The sequence below is a fragment of the Typha angustifolia genome, chromosome 13 (assembly GCF_048772165.1).
Source record: "Typha angustifolia cultivar Huaian chromosome 13, ASM4877216v1, whole genome shotgun sequence".
In the NCBI taxonomy this organism is placed as follows: domain Eukaryota; kingdom Viridiplantae; phylum Streptophyta; class Magnoliopsida; order Poales; family Typhaceae; genus Typha; species Typha angustifolia.
Window position 1 is genome coordinate 11,062,424 of NC_133251.1, and position 19,612 is coordinate 11,082,035.

General features: G+C 36.9%; 2 protein-coding genes across 6 annotated transcripts; one reads left to right on the plus strand and one right to left on the minus strand.

The window, feature by feature from the left end:
• Window positions 1-7,510: 7,510 nt before the first annotated feature.
• On the plus strand, window positions 7,511-9,151 carry LOC140774541 (protein SOB FIVE-LIKE 5-like). Of its 3 annotated transcripts, XM_073117575.1 has the most exons (5): window positions 7,519-8,253; window positions 8,341-8,427; window positions 8,519-8,593; window positions 8,707-8,775; window positions 8,901-8,984. In XM_073117575.1, the coding sequence occupies exons 1-4, from the start codon at window positions 7,909-7,911 to the stop codon at window positions 8,764-8,766; spliced, it is 567 nt and encodes a 188-aa protein (XP_072973676.1). In that variant the 5' UTR covers window positions 7,519-7,908; the 3' UTR covers window positions 8,767-8,775; window positions 8,901-8,984. The 3 variants fall into 3 exon arrangements, with proteins under 3 accessions (XP_072973674.1, XP_072973676.1, XP_072973675.1); XM_073117573.1 differs by having other exon boundaries at window positions 7,511-8,253; window positions 8,519-8,598; window positions 8,707-9,151; XM_073117574.1 differs by lacking the exon at window positions 8,901-8,984 and having other exon boundaries at window positions 7,523-8,253; window positions 8,707-8,894.
• A 1,507-nt stretch (window positions 9,152-10,658) lies between these two features.
• On the minus strand, window positions 10,659-19,228 carry LOC140774956 (pentatricopeptide repeat-containing protein At2g01390). Of its 3 annotated transcripts, XM_073118155.1 has the most exons (4): window positions 18,419-19,228; window positions 16,979-18,286; window positions 14,660-14,808; window positions 10,680-12,273 (listed from the first exon to the last, which is right to left on the minus strand). In XM_073118155.1, exons 1-2 carry the CDS (start codon window positions 19,122-19,124, stop codon window positions 17,292-17,294), a joined length of 1,701 nt encoding a protein of 566 aa, XP_072974256.1. In that variant the 5' UTR covers window positions 19,125-19,228; the 3' UTR covers window positions 10,680-12,273; window positions 14,660-14,808; window positions 16,979-17,291. The 3 variants fall into 3 exon arrangements, with proteins under 3 accessions (XP_072974257.1, XP_072974256.1, XP_072974258.1); XM_073118156.1 differs by lacking the exon at window positions 14,660-14,808 and having other exon boundaries at window positions 10,659-12,273; XM_073118157.1 differs by lacking the exons at window positions 10,680-12,273; window positions 14,660-14,808 and having other exon boundaries at window positions 17,829-17,964; window positions 18,051-18,286.
• Between the last annotated feature and the right edge of the window lie 384 nt (window positions 19,229-19,612).

The window sequence follows — 19,612 nt, forward strand, 5'->3', positions numbered from 1 at the left end:
GCTATCAAATTGATTGTGTCATTAATTTCTTCAGCCAATTACAACTTGATACAAAAAAGAGGGAAAAGAAAAAGGAGAAAAACAGTAAGAACCCTAAGAACACGCACTAAATTTAGATGTATTATATACTGAAGTATAATTATAGCAATGTATCAGAAACAAACACTCATGCAAAATAAGAGAAAAAAGAGATAAAAGCAAAACTCTAGAAATAAGCCTTCTGTTTAGCCAACTACGACTGCACTATAAGTAAAATAACATGAGTTTTAAAAGGCTCAACACTCATCAAGCTTAGAAAGGAATACAAGCACATTGGTGACAAAGTCCAATGATTATATCGAAATCGCTTGAAGGCTCTATTTGAGCTAGAAAGTGGCAGATTTGCCGATTACATCCACAAACAGAGAATTAGAAAATCGAAATTAGTAAAGCTATGATAAATCCTAGCGATCTAGGTAGACGTCTACTCTTGAAGTGGGGTGAGGCAGAAGCAATACAAGTAGGTCAATAGTGGCTTGCACAAATGGGTCAGGACTAGGGTAGGCAAGGTCCATGGTAGCCGGTGCAAGCCATGACAAAGCGGAATGACAAGAAAGGGTGGTAGAAAAATAGCTCACCTTCATATAGATTTAACCCAATAATAAAAAAAGGATTGATTATATTATTGATTCCTCAACTATTTACTCAATATTCATTTTATTCCACTTCAAGAAAAATAATCAACATATACACTATCTAAATTACCTAAATATATCACCAAGACTCTTATGTCAGCAGTCGGTTAGATATTTCGTTGAACTATTTCAAAAAAAAATTAACTAACTAAATAGATGGACAATAATGCTCTCACTATTTTTTTCTTTCCTTCTTTCTATAGGAAAGAAGGGCTTATTTTCATACTGCTACAAATAAAATACTTCCAACACCAAATTAGTTGGCTCTAGCAACACTAACACGTGTCCAAAAAGTGCAAGAATGTAGAGAAATACCTACAAGCACAACCACAACATAAGAATCTATGTGGTTTATCCAAAATTAGGCTACGTCCACGGCTACTATTATGAGATATAAGTATCTCTCTATTTTAATGGGCATACAACCTTTCAAGATGACGATGTGAATCTGGTCATATTTAGTTGAATCATAAAGATATTAGACTTGATGGATTGTGACTATTTATTTTTTAATTGATTCAGACTTATGTAAGCCCTTAAGACAAGTTTAGTTAAGTCATATAAGCTACTTAAATAACTTCAATTAAGTCATGTTAGCTACTAAGACAACTTTAATTAAGTCATGTAAGCCACTAAGACAATTTCAATTAAGTCATGTAAGCCACTAAGGTAAATTTAATTAAGTTATGTAAGCTTCTAAGGCAAATTTTAGTTCGAGTCATATAAGTCTTTAGGATTAAATTCGAGTAGGACTCATTATACCCGACCTTTATATATAGAGGGGCTGGGCTTTAAGAATCCAAATATCCAAGTATTGAGAATTAGTTAAGTTTAATTATTATTTTATTATCGTATTTACCATTTTATTGTAGTAGTTAGATTGTCTTTATCTTCATAAAAATAAATCATAACCATAGAACCTTAACTCACAAGGCTACCACCACCTAAATTTTCATAATTTTCTTATGTTCAAATCAGTCTAGATCTAATTCATAACATATGATCTCTTCTTGCTTGACTCTCTCTTAAGCAATTCTCACCTCTAAGTGTCCCAATTATCATCTCCAACCAAGCTTGGAGTTATTGACTAGAACCTAGAGAGCAATATCCAAATTTCTCTTTTCTCTACGTCAACAAGGTAAAGTAGTTCAAGCAAGCATAACTAGGGTTGTCAAGGAATGAGCTCAAATCAAACTCTAAATGAGTCAAGTTGAGTTAATCTTTGGGCTCAAATGTATTGTAAACATCTCTTGGGGGAGGCTTACAATTAATAGTATGTGATCAGCGCCTATGTTTGGTCGATGTGAACGAAGAGGGTTGTAAGTAGCTTGATTCTATTTCTCTTATTAGTGATTTCCTTAAGTAAGTTCGTTGTTTTCCCATCGACGAATTATTGACTTCCGTAAAATTTTGATTTTCATAAAATTTTAAGACCGGCTCCTCTTAAAATTTCTTTCCATTACAATCCTTATTTTAGTATGTTATTCCTTCCCCATGGACCTCACAACAAATCATATATTTCCTTTTAAAATTTGTAGATTTAATTCTAATATTCATAAATATGATCATCTATAATTTCTTTCTTTGAATACAAGGGAAATTTTTTTTTAAAATATAGCATGAGAAAAGAAAATAAGATTTAATGAAGATGATCAATATTATTTCAACAGAAGAGATGATCAAAATACCTAATCTAAGTATTTTTCATCTTTTATATTTCAGTGTTAATATTTAATTATTATGGTGAGTTATAAATTTTATCAAATTTTTCTATCTTGTGATTACTATATTCTTTCATTAATCATGACTACATTATAAAACTTCATCGATATTATTATTATTATTATTATTATTATTATTATTATTAATACTTAAGCATAAAGATTGAACACTTCTTAGAAAAGAAAGGAAAAAAGATTCAGTTTCCATTTGTGTGTGAGCAAAATGTTTTCGCGTAAATCTTGTTATTTGCATCGTACCAGTGTTTCTCGCATGTCTTAGTAATTTTACATGATTTATTATTACTTTCAAGACATAGCATGCTAGGTTACTAGTTCTCTTGTATTTTTGTATCAATATTTTTTCGCCCTGAGAACTAGAATTTCGTTGTATAAGTAGGAGTAGTCAACTAGCTATGCTAAAATAGCTCGAGTCTTCCCCAAGATCGATTAACAGAAGACTAGCCCGAATTCTAAAGATATAGCCTCCTAAATTGGCACAAGAAAATTACAGCTTGATATACATAAAAACTTCACCTGTCCAAAAATATAGAAAAATGTATTAAAATAACCCTACATTTTGTATTTATTGTCGTCTATATTCTATTGTATAAATATTTATAACTCTAATCCATGTATTGTACTTTTAATGCTCCAAAAATATAATGTGCCCAGCTAATTTTTTTTTATAATACCAAAATACCCATTATTTGATCATAAAGATTGGTTCTGATTTTTAACTTTTACATTAACCTTAGAAAACTTAATAGTATTTAAGTAATGCTACATCTATAGTTTATTAATTTGTTTATATGATAGGTAATATATGGTAGGAATTAAATGATAAATATGTATATAGTAGAATGGAGATAATAATACGAGGGCCATTTTTAATAAATCTTGGAGGTAGCTATTACTTATTTAACTCCCCATTTTCATTTAAGCCTATCCTACCACTGCAGACCAATTTAATGCAGAATTATTATTGCTCTTCATAGAAGAGTACACCACTTAATCAATTTATGAATAGATACAAAGTTATTTGTACCAATACACGTCAAACGCTATATTCCAATTCAGGATCATGCTCTTCCAAAAAGTGCATAAATTGTTTGCCAATTAGGCAACATCTCTAGTATATCAACTATCCGAAGAAAGTCTACATATTAGTGAAGATTTTAACATACATTGTTAAGGTATGAGTTTTCTATTGGTTTGATTATATCTTGACCCTCTAATCTTTTTCCCTTAAATTACTAGCCCTCCATCGATATTCTTCCATTTTCTCTATTTGTGACTTGCATGGTAACCTTTTTAATTATCTAACTATAAATCAATCTTCTCTAATTTATTCAAAATTTGCGTGACTCTTCTCTCTAATAAAATAATATAGTGTTGAGTTTCTAATATCAAACTCGCTAGTCAATTCTTGAGCTCACGAACTAGCTCCTCAATGAACCTCTGTTTTGTCTGACCAAACGCCCGAAAGCCTCCACATTTGCTGGCTGAAGCATCCACAACCGGCTCATCAACTATAGTAGAAGTCCCTTAGAAGCAGTCGCATGAATCAATCTAGCGCATTTAGGCAGCATTCTTGTTAAGTTCAATTATTTATAATTTAGAAATTTATACCTACATGTCACTAATATCCCTTTTGTCCAATCTATCATGGTCTCTAAACTTCCTAAATCAATATATGGACTGTACCTTAAAGAACTTGCCTAATTATGGTGAATCTATGCTCTGATACTAAGTTGAGACACCCACTTTCAAAAATCACATTTTCCTCACATAGAGAGATTCACGTGACTCTCACATGACCTATTAGTGTAATAATCTCACAAAGTATCTAAGCTAAGTATAAAAATACCATAATAATCAAAGCAAATAATCCAAAATTATAATTATTACATGCTTCAATAAGCTTCTAGGAATACAAGTCCATACACGAATTTAAAACATAATAACCTTCGCATGAGCTAAAGTCCAACTAGGAATAACAGAATAAATAATGCTAATAGGAAAATAAATCTACTACTTCTTGATATCCATGTCCTCTATAATTAGCTCTGAAATATTTCCACCAAAATGGCGGTGAGCCTAGTAAGTATAATCCAATAGTAATTTATAAATAATGTATTATATGATAAATAGATATGCATTCCCATAATTATCAATATTTTAAGGTAAAAGTGTACAGTGTAATTTTTAATAAACTTTCATTTACTCATAACACACATGAGTGTATATTAACATCATAACTCAATGTATAAAAATCCACAAAGCAACCAAGTCCATAATGTCATATTCCACAAGGTAAACATAATAACAAGGAGGGACTAGTCATCTAGCAATATTATTGCACGTATATGCCTGGCGACATTGCATATGATCGATTATCTGTAGCCATCAGACTAAAGACCCTAGTCGTAGGCTTAGCATCAACATTATTACCTACATAGTAAATCATCGCACGGAGCAAAATTATTACTTGTAACTGAATCATCGCATACAATGGGAAAGAGCTCATAGCTCATTAGACGTCCTAACCCTGTGCCCTCGGGTACCGCTAGAGTTATAATCCATACCTCTCAAACATCTTACTAATATCATCTTAGGCTAGTCTCCAAATAGGGCAGCGTAATCACCTGAATGCTTCACTAGCTAACGATCTTAGGTGTAGACCGCTAATATAATACTTATATAATACACCCTACCCTTAACCCCAGGTTGAGTGGGTGAGGGGCACTACTTAATTGGAACTAAACTAATAATGATATGTGTATGTGATGCCATGACTTCTATTATTTATTATATCATGATCATTAAGGTAACATGTATTATAACTAAGCATGGACTCTATCATACATAAGTAATAAATAATAATTAATGCAAGAAATTAATAATGACTATGCAATTAGCATCACAACAATATCATTATTTATAGACTAACATAGGATCTAACTCGCCTGAAATATTTCTGGAATTAATCCCACTCTCCTAAACAGTTAACTCCTCCTGAATCTCGAAATCCTCCTCGCATAGTAATGATTCTAATAATTTATAAAATAAAATAAAATATAAAAATGATGAACTTATAGAGCTAACTACCTTGTTGCATAAATTAAGTTTGATTTTCTAGGTCTTGATAGGTGACTTGGTCTTGCATTTATTCTTCCCTATTAATATATTATTTTGAATTAATTAAAAAAAGATTCATTTATGGTAAAATTAGAATTATCCTTATTTGCAAATGTCAAATGGATTAATAAAAGATAATTGAAATAATTATTAAATTCACCTACCTAATTTAATTATGTATTATCTTAAATTATGTTAATATAATGATTGAGAAAAATTTTAGAAAAGTAAGTACATATATAAAAAGAAAATAAACACTAATAGTGGTTAGCCTATGGTCCAATAGCTTGGCTGGGCTCAAGGCCCAACATTGCATCCATAAAAAAGGAAGTGGGCTTGCGGGCCTACCTACAGCCCACTAGACAGAAACAAATGGGCTGGCTACAGGTGTGGGTCATGGCCCACCTTGTAGCCCACCCGGAGATTGGATGAGCTGGGTTTAAGAGCCTAGCCCACCACTAGCTACGGGTGTGGGCTACGACTCACCCCATAGCCTATAGAGATCGAATGGATTAGGATCACAAGTCCAGTCCACCGTTGGCTAAGGGTGTGGGCTGCAACCCACCCCGTAGCCCACAAAGATTGGGTAGACTGGGCTTAAAAGCCCACTCCACCATTAGCTACGGGTGTGGGCTGCAGCCTACCCCGTAGCCCACATGACCTAGTGGGGGTTTGATCCATCTTTAAGAGAAGGAGACTGAGGGAGGGAGATGGAGTTGCTACGACGATCACCATCGCCGGCAGCTGAGATCACCGGCTCCCAAAGTTGACAAGGTTGACTTGGGTTGAGGCCGCAATTGAACCGTCGGCTAGAGTGGCTGACGGTGAGGAGTAAGGAACTCCATGGCCGGCGACCATGGAGGTTCCTACTTTGGTGCAAAAAGGGCTCGTAGCCCTCAACCTGAGTACCCACCTCTTCCACGCGAAGAGGTGAGTCGATTAAGGTTGACGAGCGATCGGTGGTGGCCTCTCATGACTAAGGAACTCGGCGGTAGGAGGCAACATGGCATCGCCTCCTACGCACCCCGTGGGTACCCAAATTAGGTATCCACAACAAGGGGTTGACGTAGGGAAACTTTCCGGACCGATGGTTGATTGACCTAAAGTCGCTGACCGGTGAATTTCTCTGGCGAAAATAGAAACGAATAAACTACAATTTAACTATGATTTATTGAGCAATATTCAAATTAATTTAAAAGGGAGAAGGAGGCTAACCTGAGGATTGAAGTGAGGGTGTTTTGATTGGCTGCCGGTGCTCCGGTGATCCACTGCCCACAACGAGATCTTCGGCGGCTCTAAAAGAGAAAAGAAAGTAAGTGGTGGAAGAGTGAGAGAGATTGTGGAAGAAGAAAGCACGAGGGGTGTGTATGGAATTATATATAGAGATGAGGGGAAGAGTGAGAGCAAAGTGGAATCCGGCTCCACTCCGGCACCTCTCCCACCTCTTGCAATTGACTGTGAGAGATGAGGGAGAGCGAGACTAGATCAGTGCACGTACTTTGGCGCGTGCACTAAATTATTATTATTTTTAAATTTTATTTTTAGTCGTGGGTGTTACACTTAACCTTCAAGGCATGTTTTTCTGAGGCACGAGCTTGGAGGAGGCAACATTGTCTTTGGAGATGCGAGCTTAGAAATACATCTCGTTTAGCCTTAAAACACGGTTCCCTAGTTATTTTTAATCTTAATGATAATAAATTAATCAAGGGATACGAAGGTCATTTTGTCTGAATATCGGAATGCTTATAGACCTTAAAAGCAAAATATGGAGATAAAATAATAAATATTCATATAACACGGTATGAATGACAATAAAGGTAATTAAGATGAATGATGTTTTTGATAAGTTTTCCTAAATGCAAATGACGTGCGCTAGTAGAGAGGATTTGAAAGAAAATAATGGGTTAATATGGGCGGGTAGTACACTACACAGCTTTGCTGCGTTGCATGTGATGCGTTGTTGTGTGTGCGTCTCTCTCTCTCTCTCTCTCCTTCTCTTATCTCCTCTCTCTTTCTCCTCTCTCTCTCTTGTGTCAGCAAGAAAGCAAACAAAGCGCCTCAAGGCCCAACTGGCAAGTTTAATATCATCTGCACCGAGGAAACCAAAGCAAGGAGGTCGGAAGGATGTCATGTGCAACACGACAAAACAAGTCTGGAATTCGGGGTGCGATTCTGTTCGTTTTTCCTGCAACCCCTCCCCCTCCTCCTACTACTTTCCACCTAAATCTTGCAACTCCAACTACAAACAATAACAGGAAGAGAGAACTCACACTGGGTATGTATAGATAGATAGATAGATATATATATATATATATATATATAGAGAGAGAGAGAGAGAGAGAGAGAGAGAGAGACCCATTACTCCATTGATCACAATGATGCTGGGGGAAGGAGGAGGAGAGCGTTCTGAGTGTAGCAGTGGGTGCCAATCCGGTTGGACCATGTATTTAGACCAGTCTTATGAGAAAGGAAGTTCCTTTCAAGTAGAAGTAGAAGAAGAAGAAGACCTTTCGATGGTCTCAGATGCATCATCTGGGCCACCACACTTCAATGAGGAGGAGCAATACTATTGCTTCCGTGTCTCCACTCCCTCCGATGCTGCTGCTTTGTCTAGTAGAAATAATGGCGGGAAGAAGAGGAGGGTGGAGTCAGAGCAGCACAAGGAGCTCTCCTCCTTACTTGATGACACTGCCAGTTCAAGTTTCTTGAGCTACTCTGAGGTATTGACCCCATTTCTGATCCTCTCCCTCTGTTACCCTCTTTGTGGATCAATCTTTTTCTCATTTGGTTCTGTGGATATTCCGCAGAGCATCAATGCCACAACTACTAACATGAGAGAAACTATGGATAATGTTGTGGAGTTCTCCTGTGCTTCCTCTGCAACACATTATAAGGTAGACTTTTGTTCTGTTCTTCCTCTTGTTCTCCTACACTTTTTTAACTGGTTCTACTTATTACTCTTCTCTTCTTCCCAATGTCTTGCAGGAGAAGTCTACATTGCAGAAGCAAACGGGCTACCTTCAATCCTTTAATCCTAGGAAGCAAACAGCACCAAGACCAGTAATGTCATCGATTCCTAATTTGTTTTCCTTTTTTTCTTTTCTTCATTCTTTGTTTCTTCTTCATATGAACTGAAGCTCTCAACTTCTCACTCCAGTTGTTTATATCAACAGGTATGCAGGGAAGAAGGTAAAAGAGGTGATAAGTTCCACTCCTTTACTCAGGAGAAATGAATGGAAGAGGTTGTATAGATTTCCAAGATCCTTCTTTGGCCTTCATTTATTTTTCTTTTCTTCTCTCCTCTGTCATTTTCCTTATTTTACCTTTCTTTTAATCTTTTTTTTTCTTTTTTGCCCTGTTAATGCAGTAGGAAACATCCTGAACAAAAGAGGGGAAATAAATTGTTTTCTTTTTCTTCTTGATATCAAATTCTTTTGTCTTGAATGATGGTAACAAGATGGAGTGGTACCTTCTGTTCAATTTCCTGTCCTCACTTGCCTATGGTCTTATTTGGCACCAGGCTGTGTCCCCTCACTACTCACTGCTTTCCTCTTAGCTATTCACAATGTTATCTACAATTGAAACATGTGTATCCAAATGAGATCTTTGTGTGGTTCAGATAAATAATATACTTATCTTCTTTAAACCAGAAATCCAGTCATTTCTTTCAGGTGCAATTACTATGTCAAAAAGTTGTATTCATGTGTATGCCCATTGACGGGGCATTTGCACAAAAGAGAAAAGTTTAATTTTTAAAATAGTACAAATAGATTTTTTTTGTGTACTATTAACAAACAAAAAGTGAGAGAGAGAGAGAGAGAGAGAAATATATATATTGAAACTTCACAGAGTTAATAATTGAGTTAGGGTAACACAAGGAACTTAAATGATCCAAATGAGTTCCAATGGATTGGCCAATTCCAATACTAGGGTGGCCCAAAGACACACCCTTTTGATGTGCAAGATGGACAGCGTATCTTATTGGTGTGTCAGTAAGTGATCTTTTCCTCACGTTGGATGGAGAAATCAAGCTGGAAGATTTCCTTCTACTATGGGGAATGCCAGCAGTAATTGAACAAAAGGGACATAAATATATATATCAAAGATGCAACAGCTAATTTTCTTTTGTATTTTCTCAGCCTATTGATTTATATGGACAAGTCAATACATTTATTATGAGGTTTTAAAGAAAATTTGAAGGACTCTGGTTTTATGGGGGTACCATTCATTTATTTATTGTTCACTTTGCTGAACTACTCGAATCATTTTTCTTATATAGGGAATCTAGAGATGGTACTACCAGTGATATAGAACTGGGTTTGGTTTAATTTTTCTTAAAGGTAAAATATGCTTGGTAGACTGATGAAGATGCCAAAGAGGAGGTTCCAAAGGAATGTGGAAGGAATATCTAAAGGATTTCAAGTCTGCAGATAAGATCCTTCTCTTCGATCTTCCATGCCCAAAACGTGATACCAATTATATACGATTCCATGGCCAGTCACCGAAGTTGAACACAAACTGCATACGTATCCATTTTATAATATTTTGGACATCCAAGGCTGTCTCCCTTGACCATCCTTTGGTCATGTGGCGTGCAATCAAAATCTTAAGTATTTTTGCAGTCAATCTCTTCTCCTGCATTGCTCTGCTCACAAAACAGAGAGAGAGAAAGAAACAATGGAAAAAGAGAAGAACATTTGGGAGTTGAGAATCAAGTGCAAGATCTCCTGAGCAAAGAATATATTAAAATGCAAAGCTGGCAATGAGGGCATTAAAATACCCCTGGCCTAACACTGGTCTATTATACTGGATCACAATAACCCAAATTCTCCTTTTTAACTCCCTTTGTAGAAATATAAAGAAAGAAATAAAATAGTGCTCCTGAACATTATTTAAGCTGAGACTCGTTTTGAACAAGCAGCACATGCACACACGTGCGCCGGTACGCAAAGCATGCACACAGTCACATGTGCACGTGCGAGCACCGGTATGCGCTCCAACGTTCATTTCATAAGAATAGGCTACATATGCATCAGTCGTAGGATATTAAACCATTACACAGTCTCTTACATGAAGCAAAGATCAAGTTGGGTTGGTCAGTGAGGACACACTATGGAAGCCAACTTACTAGTAGTAGTAGTAGTCTCTGACCAACAATGGAATAAGAATACTGTAGCTGAGCCCAGGCAGGCACATGCCGCCCTGCATTGCAGAATGTGGCCAACACAATCAGAGATGCTAAATTCTCTCATTTGATTAGCTCTGGAAGCACTATTTATGCTTGTGTCTCTTCATAACCAAATGGTCCCAAAGAACACAAGACACAGAATTTATGCAAGAGCCGGTAGGTGATAGGAATTGGATCATCAAATAAATACACTCTACAGCAGAAATCTTTTTGATGTCCAACTCTGTAATCTGAATGCCAGCTGCATGATACTCATAAGGCCAAAGAAACAAAAGTATCCACTTGAAATTTATAGAGAAGAATATATCCTTAATGCTGGCACTTATAAGGGTTCAAGTGTATGGAGAAATACTTTGTTGACTTGCTGATCCTCTATGCAGGTAGGAAGGAACCTAAGAGCACCCCAGATTTGTCACGAGGCTGGGGACTGCTGTAATCCCTTGATTTGTTGGAAGGATCAGGATGGGGGTCATCTCCATTCTGCAATGCATGGTTCAGATAGGAGGGAGCACTTGGTGTCAAGACTCAAGCATGCAGGCCTCAGCAATGAGCGGAACTTCCAGGACTGACTCAGCTTTCCTCTTATATCTTCATTCTGCCACACCTTTGAATCTATCTGATCTATCTCACCTCAGAATGAAGTTTCATCGGTCCCACCAGTGGCCAGTGTAAGGTAAAAGAAAGCACTGTTTTCGGGACGGCAGAGACCAGCATATACCGAAGAAGATCAATAAAGGAGTCAGAAGATGAATAGTGCAACTTTCTGAACATACTTAAGCATGAAAATAATAAAATCTCTGTTAAATCTCTTATGTTTAATAATTAAAATGCATGGAGGTCTACTAATCATTATCAATACTTTAAGGCAGCCGTGATTTACGAGTGGCTGCGACCGCCTAAACAGTATGCGGTTGGTTGCTAAGACAGTCTAACATTTTTAATATATAAAAAATAAAAAAATAATTATACATACCGTATAATAATACTAAATAATAGTATATCTAAAAAAATTTACACCAATTAGCACTTGTAATCAGCAGAATAGCAACTAATTCCTAATTCTAATAGCTTACAGCTCCGACTGCACACAGCATTTTTAAGCTTCAACTGCAAATAAACTAAATCTTGATTGCAAATTTGGCCTTTCTTATTATGTACACGTTTTAGTTAAGTCATAACTCAACACGAACAAACATTATTGCATCTCCACGGGAGTTGCAGTTGGATCATGTGCTTCTCTGACTTGCCCCAATCCACAAGTTCATCATCTACACAGATCAAGTCAACACTGAATCTTCCATATATCTCCAATGCGGATATGGATATGGATTTGGAAAACCAAAGCTGTCACAAAGCAAAGAATCACCAATCAGCTTCGGAAGTTCCCAACTTTGCCAACACCTCCCCACTTCCATTTTAGCTAGAGAAGATGGGAAATCCTAGAAGGGGATCTCCATTCCAGACCACTGCATGAGCCTGACCTCCACACTGCCGCATTAGCCCGACCTCCATGTTGTCATGCGTTGTTTGTTGTCCACCGTGGAGAATAGAGCTGTCAAAACAATCTAAGTCAGGTAGAGCTCAACTCAATAAGGCTTGATCAAGCTAGCTCAAAAATGATGTGAGCTAAGCTTAATCTTCAAAATGGGCTTGAAAATAAATTCGAGCCAAGCTTGATCATAAGCCGGCTTAATAAGACTCGAAATAGTTATTATATATATATAATATAAATAATATTTTTTATATTATATTATATTTTTGTTATATGCTAAATTTACTTAAGTGAATTGTTATATACTCTAATCTTGTAAAGTTTATTTATCTATTCTTATCATATCATATCTTTTTTAAATACATATTTTTCTAAATACATGAATATTCCTATTAATTTACATTTTAAATTATGCCTTATTTTAAGTTTGATTCAAGCCTAATCCAAGTTTGATCAAGCTTGAAATTTAGCTAGAATTAATTAAAGTTCAAAATTGCTTATTGATCGCCTATTTAGGCTCAAGCTCGAAATTTGCTCAAATTGAAATTATTTCAATTTAAGCATGATCACAAATCTAAACTCGAAATTATTCTCAATTCAATCTTGCTAAGAGCTTGGCCCAAATGCACCCCTAGTTGAGAGAGGAGAGAGCTCGAGGGAGGGACCGAGAGGTAAGAGGATTTAGGGCAGCTGAGTTTTTTTCTTTTTAACTAACGTCAATTAGCCCGCCGAGCGCCAAATTGACCCACTAAAGCCTTGTCGCGCATAATCTGGAGGCATAGAGGAGAGATATCGAGAGAGTGATTGAGAGGATAGGATTTATGGCAGATGATTTTTTTTTTTTCTTTTTAACTAACACCAAATCGGCCTGCCAAGTACCAAATCGACCCACCAAAGCCTTGAACCGCATAATTTGGAGGTACAGTGTGTTTGCTAGGATGGCTGCCAAACCGCGTTTCAATACACTGACCATTAAACTTACATTTAATGCCATTAATATCTGTCGGTAACTTACTAAAATACCAATCTCTACCATTTACCCATACTTTCAGAAGATGATTCCACACTTACAGCTGAGGTACAATTCTCAGAAAAAGAAGCAACACATCTCAGAATAAATTCTATTAGAAACATGTATTTCATTTAAGAGGGAGCAATACTACTCAGTGGAGCCACAGCCCAACCCATACTACTAGTTAGGGAGAATTCTCAACAAAAACTCAGATTCTGATCACAGTTTAAATCTCTACCAGAACCCTTTGTTAAAGAGATAATTTCTGATCACAAAAACTTAATCTGCTGGCCGGTAGATCAGATGAGAATCAGCACATATGTAGTATGAGTAAAGATGGCCAACCTATAGTGATCCAGCTATGATGGTTGCTAAACCCATTAATCCAACTTGACATGACAAGCTTATTTCCCTGCCTGTCTGCTGCTTTGTCTGACTACTAGGACCTACATTGTAAATGGGCTAGTAAGAGTAAAGGAACTCAATTCCAACCAGTGGATTAGGGTTTGGTTTGATTCAAACCTATCCCATCCTAGTTATGAAGAACTAGACTGACCTCATTCTGAACAACGTCTGCCAAAGCTACCTGTGCCAATCAAGAAATCTAACCAATGTTCATAGACGGGTGGACAAGGGATCAAGTAGCACCTAGGCACTAGGCGAGTACATAGGTGCCTAGGTGGGCATCCAAAATTCAAGACGATCAATAAATAAATAAATAAATAGAGAAGAAATTAAATTAATATATATAATCTGAACAATATACTAATGCATACGTCAAGAACTATAATAAGCTATTCGAATCCACTAATTCAAAGATATGTACAATAAGTTTGAATTTCAGAGTCAATCAACATATTAAAAATATAATACGAGATGCTAAGGCGGTCACCTAAGCGGGATCTAAGCGGACCTAATTATATTCTATCTAAGGTGGAAATTTTTTAAGATAATGAATATAACAATTAAACAATTCACATGCCCAAAATGGATAACAAGGTAGCATATCCAGAATAGCTAGCCAACAACTCAGCATTATGTATCTACGGAATGAGGCACTATGAACCTTATTCTAGAACCCTATTGTTCAATAAGTGAAAACCACAACTGATGAGTACGATATATGTTATAGCAATTTCAAGCCAAAACAGTCACGTGCCAGCTTGCTCGGGCTTAGCTTGTTTAGTCGTGAAAGCTTGAAAAGGCATCACAAGTAAAACCACAAAAAACCTGCTATATTGGAAAATAGGCAATATAATGATAAGCTGGAATGCTTACTGATGATACAAAAAAAAGAAAAAAGGAAAGGAAAAAAAAAAGTGGCCATGCATAAGTGAGAACACTAAATCATACTATATTTGAGAAAAAAAATCAAATTCACAAAAATAAACCTTTTAAATTGTAGTCATCATATGGTTAGTCAAGTCCACATACCTTAAAGAACAGGAGGAACAGATTGTGTTTCAAGCTTCCTCTGATGAATGGGCGGAGCTAGAAGAAAATCATTGGCCAATTTTGAGGCAAACTTACAGGGCTAGTTTAGTTGCTTGTCTAAGGACAGTTGTCTTGAGGATGATTAGTCCCTGAAATGCAAGTTGAGCTTGTTGGAAAAATTCTAAGTATTGTTATAGTGGAAATTTAAAAGATGAACAAGAAAGGAAGGGGTGAAGCAAAGTAACGTTAGTATTTTCTTAATTCTTATTGGTACACTACATGCAATACAGATGAGGATTACCATGGTATGCTTCATACATCCATGAAATAAATAACTTAGGTCTGGATCTACAAGATAGTGGCATAATTTGATGGCTTACTCACACTGGTTTAGAAAAGTTCCACCTTAATGCTCAAGCTCCAGTCTTAGACAGAATATAACTAATGCTTAGATCCCATCTAAGTGATCGTCTTAGCATCTGGTATCATATTTTAGACTTTTAGTATAAAGATTGGCTCTGAAAATCAAAGCTAGTGTACATGTTGAATTAGTGGATTACAATAGCTACTATAGTTCTTAACAAGAATGCAATAGTATATTATTTAGATTATAGGATTAATTTAACTTATTCTCTAACTATTATTTCTTTTATTTGTTTTTTTTTTACCATCTTGAATTATCGCACCCACCTATCACCTAGCCGCTACATGATCCCTTGTCCCCCAGCTACCGCTTACAATCTTTTAAAACCTTACTTACTCAAGATCAATCTTCAAATAAAACCCAGTATGAGCTTATGATGTAGGTTTAACATGCAAATGATATGTCTTGAAGGGTAGTTCTCTCTCTATAAATATATAAAAATGACATTGGGAAAATTTATTGATTCGTCTTCTTCATCTTAACTTCTTCTTTTGTTCCTCCCAGATTTACTCTATTTCTTGTTGCTTAACCTAAATGTGTTGCCATGAAACTTGTGCTCCAAGTAAGCATCATAATCATACTTCATCTGATTTGGGCCATTTGGCAGAGCTAAGTTTCATCCTCTTTTCTCTCTTCTATTGATTTGAAACCAAATGAGACAAAACATGATCAATTTCATATCTAAACCCGTGTAGTGATCTTGCATAACCTAGGGTTACATCATAGCTACATATTTTCTTTTAACTTCAATATTTGCTTCACAGTAGGTTTTCCCTAAGTTACCAACTTTATAGTATACCTCCAATCAAAATCAATTTCTTCATGAGCCTGCGCAAAACATAGGAAAAGCATTTATATATAGTATATTTTAATTATAGCTGCGTCAATCATGCATAATTGAAGTAATAAGAAAGAAAAAGAATTTACTTAAATGGTTTTCTTGCAAAAGAATTTCAGTAGAATAATAGTCTAAGGGAGAAACAATTGAATGAAGAAGTTTCTCAATAATTAATCGCTAGAACAGAACAAAATCAGAAAGAAATTCATAGCTATGGGAAAAAAACCAATTAATTAATATATGTACAAGTAAATTTGCAATTAGCCAAAAATCCATCATCAGAGGGAATTATGTTGACTGTTATGCTAGAATGTCAATAAATTGAAAAAGGACCTTCCATTATTAAGTGTCTACTGCATAACAAAGATGCTAAGCCTTCAGTTCTCCCTTCTTACTTTCCCTAGAGGACCTGACATACCTAATACTTCCGTCTGATATCATTCGCAAATATGTATAAATTTTTCAAATAGAAATTGGTAATAAGATTCATAAGATTGTCAATGACAAAAATTAATGCTGCTACTAGAAGGTTTCTTTTTTTACATTCTATGCTTGTGCACATGAAAAGCCATTGAGTAGCACAAAACTATATAAACAACTTGCAAGCACATAAATCTACATTCTGTACCTTTTATACATGCTGCCTTTTAGCAAAACACTTCTCAACTCAAAAGTTGAAACTACCAAATGAAAAGGTTTTGCAATAATGAATTTCAGAGTGATGAACAAATTCAGAATTTCCTAAATTCAATAACACCCCCAGGATAGTCATAGAAGTTATTAGACCAATTATTCTTTCTTCTTCTCAGTCTACCAGTTGTTTGTAGACCAGTTATTTGCACCTCATATATTCTAAGATATTCAACCTTACCAGGTTCCTCAAGCTCTTTAACTCATTTTTTAAACCTATCCAATAACCAGATAACCATATGCATATGACTTTCATGATTCATCTTGATACTCCCACAAGAGAGGAGCTTCAAAGAACTTCAAGAGACCATAATATGTTAAAGTGTGCTAAGAATTATCTTCAAAAAAGAGAACTGCACAAACTCACCTCTGGTAAAAGCGCCTCTAGAGAAATAATCACACTGCTGTAACTTCTTTCTTTAGTGTTCCTTCAACTCAATAGAACCCTCAGTGTAGTCATAGATGTTGCTAGCCTGATAGTCCCTTCTCATTCCCATCCTTAAAGAAGTTCCGTGTATGATCTCCAAGTTGTTGTGGGTCAAATATTCTAATTGGTTCAACCTGTCCTGGTTCCATCCAATAACCAGATTACCAAATGCATACAACTTCTTATCTTAATGCTGCTGAGAGAGGATCTAAAATAAATTGATTGAGACCACAATACAGTACTCATATTCTTTTTAAGCATGATCTCCAGAAAAGAGACAATTGCACAAACTTTCCTCTGGTAAACCCCCCTTTGCAGAATACTCACGCCACTGTAATTTCCTTCTTTCTTTCCTGTAAGCTTCTGCATCATGGATTCTGCCAGCCTTCTCTAAACCTTGTATCAATACTTCATATGTTCCAGATGAAGCAGGAATTCCCAGACCTCTCATTTTTGAATAGAGCTTGATACCCTTATCAACTTCACCAGCTTGAAGATAAGCATAAATAAGGGCAGTACAAGTAACTGTGTTCTGGTCTGTAGGCGAAAGGTTAAAGATCTTTGCAGCATAAGAAGGAAGTCCAGCACAACCTAGCCTATATATCAAGATGGAAGAAAGATATGTCCCAAGGTTACAACCAGCCTTAATCATTTCTTCAACAATCTCCAAGACCAGTTGAAAAGAATATTCTCTAATAAAGAAACCAATAAGACAGCTGTATGCAGATCTTTTGAGCTCCTTCCCCATTCGTAAGCAATAATGAAATGCTGCAAGTGCACAAGATGGCTTAGAATTTGCACAGCTATCTTGCACAACTTCCAATATGATACTGGAGTCCAAATCTATAAGGTTATTGGTCATCCCGCTTATTACATGCTCTAAAGCAATCCAGTTCTTCCTCATCAAAAGGTTAACAATAATGCCCCTATCAATCATAGAAATAGAATCAGTAGCAGTTGATTCAAATTTGTAATCATCGTCAATGCCTTCAAACAACATATGAGGGTTTACTTCTCGGAGGAGACAATCACTTTCACCATTAGTTTCCAAAGCTTTGAGAGCTTCCAAAAATATAGGGCATCGAAGAACAATCGAGTGATCCTTCATGTATAGGAGAACTTGAGTCATAGCTGATGTCTCGCCAGCTTTTGCACATTTCTGGACAAGAATATTACATGTAGCTTTGTCAGGTAAGACTCCTGCTTCTTGCATCTCTCTCATAATATCAAGAGCAGCATCAAATTTACCTAACCTTGATTAAGAGGAAGTGGTTACTATTGATATTAACGTTATAGGCTTATAGCTCTATCAAATGGATTAAAATACGTAATATGCTAATACAAAAGCATTGAAGCTTGCCACACCAAAGAATCACTCACCAGCGCCCGCAAGGTACTCCATCAGCACGGTATAAGTATGACAATTCGGCAACAAACCCACCTCCATCATCTCCCTATACACCCCACCAGCCTCCTCTGCTCGCCCATGATCAAACAAAACTTTCATCAACGCCGTGTACGACACAACCGTTGGCCGGCACCCGCTCCGCCGCATCTCCCCCCACGCCCTGACCGCCCCGTCCAAATCTCGGTTCTTCGCCAGCCAATGCATCACGGAGGTGTACGTCGCCCCGTCCGGCACGATCCCTCTCTGGGACATTTCGTCGAACACCTGGCGCATGGAGGCGATGCGGCCCGCCTCGCCGAAGATGTCGAGCATGGTGGTGTAAGTGAAGCGATCGTGCTTAAATCCGGGGATTACGTCGGCCCAGCGGAAGAAGAGGTAGGCCTTCTCCATGGGAGGGTGGGTCTTGAGGACGCGGTTGACGGTAAAGGAGTCCCAGCGAAGGGGGAGGAGCTGGAGTTGGGATCGGGCGGAGTCCCAAGAAGAGGAGCGGAGGATGGAGGAGATGCTGTGGATGGTGGCGCGCATGTACGTGGTGGGGCCTTGGGCCGGGGTTTCTTCGGGAGTTTTAGGGGATTTCTTGTGGGGTTTCTTCTTGGATGGGTTTTTGCGGGAGACATGACGAGGGTGGCGGGTGAGAAGGGTTGAGAGGGCGCGAGCGGTGGGAGTAAGGGAAGGCATTCTTGTCGAGTTAAGGGGAGGAGAAGAGAGAGGCGAATAGTATAGAGGTTTTGCATACAGCACTCAGCAAATGGCCTGTGAACTCCTAAATTTGGTCAAATCAACTGAATCTTATTATAGATTCGTTGGGCTTTTAACAAACAGAGAGTTGGCCCTGCACTCACCTTGTGTAATCTTGCAAAGGAATATATGCTTGCGGTACTTTGTCACCGTAAATGCTACTCACTAGTAACATATTTTACCTAACCCAGTCTAACAGAGTTCGATATCTCTAAACAAAATTATGAAAAAAATTATTTAATAATTTAATAGTTTAGCTTAATAATTATATTTAATTAATAGTTTAATAGATCAATAGTGCGATTGAATTAGAGAGCCTTCGGGCTCACGAATGAAAAAAAGAAACTAACACATCTTATATAGCAACAGTAAAGCACTGTAGTCTAATGATATGATCTTAATAACTCATAACTAAGGTTATAAGTATA

Coding starts and splice junctions, on each gene's coding strand:
- LOC140774541 (XM_073117573.1), top strand. CDS start 7,909: ATGATGCTGGGGGAAGGAGGAGGAGAGCGTTCTGAGTGTAGCAGTGGG. Junction 8,254..8,340: donor GTTTCTTGAGCTACTCTGAG/GTATTGACCCCA, acceptor GATATTCCGCAG/AGCATCAATGCCACAACTAC. Junction 8,599..8,706: donor ACAGCACCAAGACCAGTAAT/GTCATCGATTCC, acceptor TTATATCAACAG/GTATGCAGGGAAGAAGGTAA.
- LOC140774956 (XM_073118156.1), bottom strand. CDS start 19,124: ATGCCTTCCCTTACTCCCACCGCTCGCGCCCTCTCAACCCTTCTCACC. Junction 18,287..18,418: donor GGAGTACCTTGCGGGCGCTG/GTGAGTGATTCT, acceptor AATCAAGGTTAG/GTAAATTTGATGCTGCTCTT.